The 10,011-nt window shown below is 40.4% G+C and overlaps 1 protein-coding gene across 1 annotated transcript; it reads left to right on the forward strand.

The window, feature by feature from the left end:
* Positions 1-5,377: 5,377 nt before the first annotated feature.
* Positions 5,378-5,821, forward strand: RAB33B (RAB33B, member RAS oncogene family; the record flags this gene model as incomplete). The annotated part of the gene is made up of 1 exon (XM_009867017.1): positions 5,378-5,821. A coding segment is annotated over one exon (444 nt), but the record flags the coding sequence as incomplete, so codon positions are not given.
* Positions 5,822-10,011: the final 4,190 nt, after the last annotated feature.

Consider the following 10,011-nt stretch of genomic DNA (forward strand, 5'->3'; position numbering starts at 1 on the left):
GGGGCGGGAAGGCCCTCACATCACACCTCTGCAGCCCAGGAGTGCAGTGTGGCCGTGCGGCGTAGCTGTCACCCTTGGCGCTGTCCAGTCTGCTTCTCTGTTCAAGCTATTCTGCCTTGCTCCTGTTGGAAATGTCATTACTCTGTTGGTTTCTGTGATGATGAAAATTTCCTGTTTAAGCCAGACCTTGCGGAGCTTTTGGCAGGTGTTAATCAATCGTTTCTCCTTAAAATGGGCTTTAGGTAGAGGTCTTACTTATCGGCGTTCTAGGGTTGGCTGTGCCTAGTATCATCAGTTTCTGTCTTCCCTGAAATTCAGGGATCACACTTAATTGGCCTAACCTACAGGTCCACAAAGCTATGCAGGTGCCACTGGTATGAGCATTTTGCTTTAAAACTGCCCCGTTAAGAAAGTGAGCATTGTTCAGGGATGAACTGCTCTATCAGTGATAGCAATGTGTTACAACTTTTAATATATTTTTCTTAAGAATTATGTTAAGATTGCTGCAAGTTTATGCAAGTGTGCTGGAGAACTGGACATTAAGAGGCTGGATATCTAGCTCACATCTGACTAATGGTTTTTATGCTGATTATAGATTTAGGTAAAGCTTAGTCTTACAAAAGGAAATTTATTGAAAAATTAGATGAGAGGAAAAAAATGCACTTTTGTCTTCTTTGCGCTATATAGCAAATTTTTAAAGTATGTGAAACACAACGGGTCTGCCATGTAGGTACATAAATGCTAGTGGTAATCCTAGTAGCTATTTGCAGACTAAACTACTAGCTGCTTACAGATGCAGTTTGTTTACTGGGGGTAACAGGGTTTTAAACTGACTCCCCTTCTACTTCTCTATTACAGTTTGTTTCTAGGAGCAAAATGTAGTACTGTGTAGAAAAAGGCGGTAACATTAGTCTTGGAATTGTACTTTAGCATTTATTATCACCAGGTTTTGTAATTACAGGCATGTAGCTGAAAGCTACAGTTTTTTTTCCTTACTTACTGATTTAAAGAGGTTGCAAATTATGTGTAAGTCCGTTTGCTTTCCTTCTTTTCGCCACTTCTTTTTGACTAAAAGACTAAAATTAGTAAGAGTGTTACTCTTTTTCTTTATAAAACCACTGAATAGCACTTTAGCTGAAATTCTCTACTCCCTGATCTCTTGCTGTCCGTGTCAGAGGAGAGAACGTCCTGAGGAATATCTTCTTGTCAGCACCGTCTTATTGACCGGCATTTTCATCTCCTCTGGATTATGCCCAGCCTTTGTTGGAGAGAAGCGAAGAAAAATATAGACTAATTGACAGTTCTGAGGTGCTTTGCCTAGGTTATTGTGCCATAGGTTATACGTGTTGTGGTAGGTTGTTTGCTGTGTTCTTGAGAATATTACCTTTTGAAGGTACCATTTCTATTTGAGAGCTGTGGAGAGCTGAAGGAGCATCTTTTGGGACATGGTATTTTCTGAGAAGTTTAGTTTCAGCTTAAAAAGGAATTAACTTTATCATTATTAAGGCTGTAGCTCTTAGGGGAATGCTGAGTGTCATCAGATAGGTACCCATTTTCGGGTTTTACCTCCTTGTCTCACTCATCTTCACCTTTCTTTTCTGTAGCAGCAAGCTCCAGCAATGAACAAGGAGAGAGAAGCTTGGGTGAACCGAATTACTGCTGTTCTTGCTGTGCCCTGAAGGGCTTGCCGAGTGGAGAGATTTTTCCTCTTGTGTTGAAGGAGGTTATAAAGGAGCATCTTCTCTTTCTCTGTTCTCCCTTCCCCCAGCCAGCTGGATGGTCATTCTTGTGCTGCTACAGTACCGAGCGTTTCTCTTGCAGCTGGAAAAATGCTGTGTCATTCGCAGGAACACAAGCACAGTTCTTCTCACCCAGGGGTCTCGGACACAGGAATTGCATAGAATCCCAAGACATAGGGACAAGTGTAGCTTGTACGTAGGCTAACAGCTTGGTATGAAACTCCTGTGCCTGGATGTGTTGAATAAATTAAAATTTTCAGCAAACGATTTTTTTTGTATTCTAAATTTTCCTCTTCCTAAACCAATCTAAGCGTTGAAAATCGAAGAAAACAATGATGTCACTCTTGACTGACCTACATGAAAGGAGCAAAGGATGCAAAAGAAATTCAAAGAAAGTCCAAACGTTATGTTCTATACATTTGAGCTCTTCGAGTTTTTTCCCCACATCCTGTAAAGGGAGACTTAGTTTACCATTTGGTTCTTATTGAAGGCCAGTTGTGTTTGTACCAGCATATTATAAACCATACATGCTAAAGGAGTCCTTGTTTAGAAAACAGCTTTTCTGGATCCACAAAAAGGAGTCGGAAGGTGGGAGGTGATAGCTGAGTCAGTATATTTAAGTACTATTTGTCTTTCCTTGGCAGTGATTCTCTCCACAATTTTATTAGCTGGATTATGCTGTTAACCCAAATTTTCAAATCTCATAGTTGAAAGGGCTGTTATAAAAAATGTGCTCCCTTGAAGATGGATGGCACTGAATTAATAGTGAAGCAGTGATTTTAATGTTAATTCTTCAATGCACATCTATTAATGTGAACGTTTTCAGTGTTGTTTTTCAGAAGAGCAAATATTTGGCAGGGGGGCAGAAATGGAATGTCTCCTGAAATTCACGTGGTAAGAGGAAAAAAAAAAGAATCTTCTAAACTGTGATATTTTCAGTCTTGGGGAAGGATTTGCCTCTTGGTGCAAATGGTTCCGTGCCAAGAATATTAACATTTTTAATTTGAGGTAATGCCCTCCAAGCTTGAAAGATGGATGTAAATAAAATGTAGGAGGAACCGTAGTTTAAGCTTAACTTCAAAGATGCATAAAACTTCCGTTTAATTTTCTCTTCTCTACCAAGTCTCACAGTACAGATGTGGATCTGTTCTAGACTGAAGCATGACTGATGTCTACTCTATGAATGAGATGGGGAGAGAAGTGTAAGCTCACAGCTACCTGTGAAAATGAGCTCCCTCTTTAAATTAATTTGGTGTAGCATTTGCTGAGATTACTTATAGCTATGCCTTGACTTGATATTGTCTGAACATAGGGATTATTTCAATCTGTGCTGCTTTCTTCTCTCTAATTTTTCAAATTCCAAATTAATGAAAAGTTTCTATGACTCTCCTGACTTTATAATGTTTTATAAGTACATAGAACTAGGAGTATCTCTCATCTGGGTACGTGAATGAATCTCACCCAAACTAAGGCACCTGTATTTAATCAGACTGTCTAGATTCCCTTAACAGACCGTGGAGATGCAGTCATTCATGGTTAGAGTGTGATGCCATTGACAAAAAGAGTGGGCATTTGCTTTAAATGAGATGGGTTGCAACTGAGGACCGTTCCCTGCGATCAGAGGCTGGGGCGACTCGCCTCGCCTTTCCTGATTATCTTAGTGACCCTTTTAGAAGCTGTGGATCAGAAGCTGCACGTAACTGGACTAGACTACAGAAGCCAAGCTCTTCAGACTTTCTCATGTAAATTCTCAGTTCCCCTGATGAAACCAGTAACTTCCATTCCGCCTGCTCCAATCTGAGTTTTTCTTGAGGACAGGTGACCAGGGCTGAAGATGATATTGCAGGAAAAGCCACACCATCCTGGAACATCACTTGCTCTTTATCACACCAGTGATTCATAATGTCTTGTGATATACTCATGTATCTGAATTGTAATCTACTTTAATAATTTCCAAATTAATGACTCCTTCACTTACATCAAGACTTTGCATCTGCTTCTGTTCAGTTTCACCCTATTTCTGCTGTCTCAGCTTTCAAAAACTTTTTGTGATACTGTAATCCTCCTCTCTATCAGCGACGCATTTTAGCTTTTTGCCATCAGTAAATCTCCCTGGCGACTTCTGTTTCCTTTTTTTAATTATCAAACTCACTGGTGAAAATGGTAAACAAGGCAACTTTCAAGACATTTGCAATTTCTAAATAAGTTTACTGAAACACTTGGATCAAAGGGATGCAGAACTATGGTGACAGGAGAACAATTTCATCAAGGGAAGGAATAGGCTGTACCTGTCATGGGAACAGATTGAATTTTAAATTTACCCTCATTGTTTACAGAACATTTATTATTCCTTGAATTCTGAATCTGAAGAAAAACTTTCCTTTCATTCCCAGGGAGGAAGCATTTATTTTTGACACTCCCTTTTCAGAAGTTAAAAGCTGAAGTACTAATCGTTCTACCTCAGCTGTCACACATCAACCGTACAGGACAGAGAGGAAGCTGGGACTTGGCTTTGACCCCAGAAATCCAATGTTGTCTTTTGGTGTTGACACCATCACTGAGGTGTGTGTGACAGATCCATACGCTAGTTCTTTTCTTACAGCGTGCAGTTCGTCTAGAGATGTAGGTGAGCTGGCTCTGACCGCTGTGAGGTGCAGTCCCACGTCTCCTGGAGAGCAAGTTTGTTGAGATAGCACTGTATCCAGTAAATGCACCGCTCTGCAATGAACTCTCCATGTCTCAGGGCTCCTGGCTTCCATCATACAAGGATGATTAAGTGTATTATTAGCTGTTGCTTACATCTGCTTGTGCCTCAAGACTTGGTTTTCGTTTGGGTTTTTTTGTTTTGTTTTAATCTAGACCTGAGAAGTCTGAAAACATTTCAGTTCTTCTGAATGTTCTTTTGTCCCTTACACTGACTACGTTTCAAACCAATATGTTCAGTCTGCTTGGGATAGAATGATACGTACCTGGAAACAACAGCAGCATGTTAAACTAACGGGGTTTCTGCATTTATTTACTTTTTTCTTTTATATGTGCTTTGATACTGCAAACCACAGTACGGTCCTAGTTGAAGCACTAAATAAGCTTAAGTTAAACCTTCTTCACACAAGGGTTTGATTCCAATAAGTAAACTGCAGAGAAAGGTTTCTTTATATGTGTTTGTTATTCATGAATGGTGTGATTTCTTCCTACTTTTTTATAGTGCCATAGTAGGCAGTTAACTTCATATTAAGAGTGAAATTTTGAGGAAGGTGATGATATTTTTGGTGATAAAACATCATGTCAGCTGAGAGCTGCACTGCAAAATACGTATTGAGTTTTTGCCAAGGATTATTTATTTTTTTGGTAAAAGTTTTACAAAATACCTGCTCCAATAAACTCGTAGACATTTGTATTTCTGATCAAGTTGCATCGTCATTTCTTCCTGGCTTCAACTGTGAGCAGCTTTGAAAGCAAAGGTTTCAGAAATTGTGTAAAAGCAACATTTTTCTTCAGCACAAACTTCTTCAGTATGCTAAGTTCAGAGAAGTGGATTTCTATGAGCGCGTGACTCCCGTAGCTACAGACGATTTGTATTCCCTTCCAGCATCAGTAACAAACCCTTTCTTCTTCTCCCGTTGCCTTTCCCTTTCCAGATCCAGCTCTGGGATACGGCAGGCCAGGAGCGCTTCAGAAAGAGCATGGTGCAGCACTACTACCGGAACGTCCACGCCGTCGTGTTTGTGTACGACATGACAAACATTGCCAGCTTCCACAGTCTGCCCTTGTGGATTGAGGAGTGCAAACAGCACCTCCTTGCCAACGACATACCGCGGATTCTGGTCGGAAACAAATGCGACCTGAGGAGCGCTATTCAGGTGCCGACGGACTTGGCCCAGAAGTTTGCCGATACTCACAGTATGCCGTTGTTTGAAACCTCTGCCAAAAACCCCAATGACAATGACCACGTGGAGGCCATTTTTATGACACTGGCTCACAAGCTTAAAAGTCACAAGCCATTAATGCTCAGTCAACCCCCAGATCGCGATGAAATACATATAAAGCCGGAACCAAAACCTGCCATGACCTGCTGGTGTTAAATCCTGTCGTTACGTCAGTTCTCACCTTGTCGTGTTTGCAAGTGCTTCAGAATTATGATCTTGGCAAAGTTCCAGGTTTTGGTAGCAATTATAGCGAACTTCTTTGGCACTTTAATGTGGGTTTTGTTTTTTTTTAATTTCTAGTGTAGGTGTGTCCATCTCATGTTCTTGCACTTTGTAACTGTAGTTTCTAAATTAGTCCAGTTTCACTATAAATATACAGGAACGTAAACATTCAAGTGAAGTTTTAACCAAGTAATTCTACTTGAGCTCTTGCTGCCTGAAATTGTTTTCATCACTTGTGGTGAGGCTATAAATAATAAGCCAGTTTACTAACATTTTTGGTTGCTGCTCACACTGGAATAATGTAGGAGAAAAAGTGTTTTGTGACAGCCAAGTAGCTCGATTTTTGGGTCAGTCGGTGAGATTTTGGGCATGTAAAGGAATATTTGGTGAGTGCTAGCAAATTTCTAAGCAAGCTCCTTTTCATTTGAAAAAACAAAACCCAGGACTGTGGGATAAAGCTCGGGCTGTCAGCATAGGTGCAAATTGCTGGCTTGTGGCCTGTCATTCCACCCTATACTTTGTCTGTTTCTTCATGGCCATGGTAAGAGAGTTGGCAAACTTTTCCCTACCTCCAGGCAATTATTTGATACTTAAAACTTTGTTATTTTTTCATAATCAGCATGTAAAAACTAAACTATGCATTCCTCCTTCTGGAAAGTACTGTAGCACAGCATTTGGAGTAAATTTGGGACTCTAAACCCTAACTTCTCTGACCTTACTAAAACTTAATGAGGACTTGTTTCTAAAGATGCCATATTTGAAAGCTGAGTGCCCCAGGGTAAGTAAAAACACTTAAGTAAATAAAAGATTGAGGGAAGATGGCAAAAGCAGGCCAGTTTCCAAAGACGGGGATGTCAGGGTTTTAGTGATGAGAAATGCTTTTTACAGCCAATGTGGTAAGATATTTTAGGGATGGAAATGCTTAGGACAAAATGTTAGGAATATGAGACTGCCTTGAAATACTTTCCCAGTACAAAATAAATTAGATCTTGAAATACGGAGAAAAATCTGCCAAGTACAGCATCTCTTAGAGATTTTTGAGCTGAAACCTGCTTGTGCAGTGTCTCAGCTCTACGTGGGCCATCCTTGGCATTGCTAATGCGACTTAGGAATGTGTTGGGTCAGGTGAGGGAATTTACTCCTCTAGAATCACCTTCTTCTGTGTTCTCATAACTACAACCGGTTTATTCCACTTGTCTGAAAATCAAGTTTCGTAGTAAAAATGGTGCTAGGTTGCACGTAATTGCATAAAGCGAAATGTAAGCCGTAGAATGCAGTCTATGACTTCGTTCGCATGCTGTGTCAAACAGTGTTTCGTGACTTAGTTTTTCAAGGAAATGAAGTATAAATGAGGATTTTTGATTTGCAATTGTAGCGTGTGATGCTGATTGGAAACTCAATGGAAGAATGGCCCTCCAGTGATCACGTTAGAAACAAATTATTGAAACAAGATAACTAATACTGTTTAAACTATTGCAATGAATAAGATGCAATTCTATTCGAAGTTATACTGACAAAAGAAAAATGCAGTGACTTTTTTTCTAGATTTAAAAAGAGCATTCAATCGGGTCTAATATGATTAAGAAGTTTAAAACAGAATCTAAACAGAGAGGTAATATTTTTTTTTCCTACATAAAGCTGCTACAACTGTGACATTAATTTTGTTTAGGAAACATTTGTAAAAGGGAACTTTTGTATTTGCTCTGAACGCTACATGACTAGAATTTGGGTTACAGTCCTTTCAGAAACAATCACCTTTCTAACACTAGTGTCCTTAATGATTTTTTAAGAAAAAGATTTGTCTTAAATTTATGTGTATACTATTGTAAATAAATATGGTTTACAGTCCTCTTGGACAATTTGTTTTTCACTTATGTCCTTAAATCTTTTACTCAGAAGGATTCATCTTAACTATGTGTATAATAAGTATGTCAGCAATCATTTTTTTTTTTAATAAAATAATGAATGAAGAATTCTCAAGTCAGTCAGTCAGGTTGGGGGTTGAGGTAGGGAAAGGACGTAGCTACAATGTTACTGTTAAATCTGATATCTGACATCTGCAAATCCGTTAAGCTTTATTTGAATTATACACAATCTGTAAATAAGGGCCCTTGTGTCATTAAAATTGTGTGGAAACAATGTTTAAGTATGTAATTTTGTCTTCAGCACAAAGCATGTTTTAATGGTTTTGCCTTAAAGGTAATGTGGTCACTAATGCAGGATTCAGTACGCTTCCTGGCTCGCAGCGGTAATGTTCTGCCCACAAAATTGATGTCAAAAGTACTGAATACTTTGTATATGTATTTTCACTTTACCAAATTGTAAAGTTGAGTTATTTTGTATGTGTTGGGGGGGAGGGGGAGAACAAGACACAGTCCCAGAGACCTAATAAACTGGCTTTGCCACAAACTGTTCTCGCTTATTTTCAGTAATTATACTGGGAATGATGATACACTTTGGTGTGGTAAAATCCATAAAGAAAACTAAGCTGGAGAGAAAGAATTTCTAGTTTCTATATGTGTGGGCGATAGTTTTGTGAAAGACTGTCACAATACTTGGATGACTGTTGGTGCTTTCCTATGATGGCTCCTGAGTTGTTTTGAAGCATTTGAAGCACCCACTGCTGATTCAGAGGCATGGATTTATTTCTGATTGGAAAGTGATTCAACAGTTACCAAAGGAGGAATTGCTGGCCCTTGACTGTGTGGGGATACACCCCAGTACCTGAAGGGGACCTGCAGGGAAGCTGGGGAGGAGCTGTTCACAAGGGTGTGTAGTGCCGACAGGAAATGGTTTTACGCTGTAGCACAGTAGTTTTAGGTTAGACATTAGGAAGAAGTTATTTACTGTGAGGGTGGTGAGACAGTAAAAGAGGCTGCCCACAGAGGAGGTGTATGTCTTCTCTCTCCGTGGAAGCGCTGCTCCATCCCTGCAAGTCGTCAGGGCTGGGTTGGACAGGGCTTTGGGCAACCTGGTCTAGTGGGAGGTGTCCCTGCCCATGGCAGGGGGGTTGGAACTAGATGATCTTTAAGGTCCCTTCCAACTCAAACTCTTCAGTCATTCTGGGATTCTATAATTACATCAAGAGGGAGGGAAGGGACTTTTTACAAAAGTGTCCACCAATAGGACAATGGGAAATGGATTTGAGTTAAAGGAAAAGAGATTTTTATTGGATCTTAAGAAACAATTCTTCAGTACGAGGGTGGCAAGACTCTGGAATAAACTGTCCAGAGAAGCTGTGGATGCCCCCTCCCTTGAGGTTAAAGGCCAGGTTGGATGAGGCCTTGAGTAACCTGATCTAGTTGAGAGGCAGCCCTGCCCCATGACAGGGAGATTGGATTACATGATCTCTAAGGTCCCTTCCAACCCAAGTCATTCTATGATTCTATGATCAAACTGCTTATGAAAAAAGCAACTTTAAAATTCGAAAGGTGAGAGGCCAACATAGGAACTCTAAAGGTGTCCTAGTATTCATGCTGCGCATTACAGGGTTTTCTTGGTTTGCTTTTTTTTGGCATCTCATTTCATGACTTCATCACGACACTACAGCTAAGAAGCAGCAAAATACATGGGATTTTATGTGTAATGTAATCTCTCCAAAGAAACAAAAGGCTGATTCTTTGTTGTTATGGTTCACATTGCCCCTTTAGAAAGGTCACAGGCCAAAAAGGTACATAATCTAAAGTACATAGTTGTTAAAGAATTTGAAAGGTGATGTAGCTCCACCCTTGTCAATTTTTTCCAGCTGTATAAACCAATCATTTTAAACCACAGCTTTCCAGATATAGAGAGAATACATGAGGACCCCTGATGGAAGTAATACAGTTGACGTGAATATTATTGCTTCACTAAACTGTAGCTTAATGATCTAAAAATTCGTTAAGCTGTGACTTTGAGGGAAGGGAGCAACGTGGGACGTGCCACAAGAATGCAGGCAGGGGCAGCCCGGCCTCCTGCGCTCTCTCGGACCTTCAGCACCCTCGGCCGTGACCGACGGGGCTTTCCCACAAGGAATCGGCAAAACTGGGCAGCGGAAAGAGCCCCTCGGGGACTGTTCTCCCTCGAACACTTACGGAGCTTCGCATAAGGACAAAACCGCTCATTGAGACGCCCCCCCCATCCCA

Source organism: Apaloderma vittatum, unplaced genomic scaffold (genome assembly GCF_000703405.1).
Source record: "Apaloderma vittatum isolate BGI_N311 unplaced genomic scaffold, ASM70340v1 scaffold7173, whole genome shotgun sequence".
Taxonomy (NCBI): Eukaryota; Metazoa; Chordata; class Aves; order Trogoniformes; family Trogonidae; genus Apaloderma; species Apaloderma vittatum.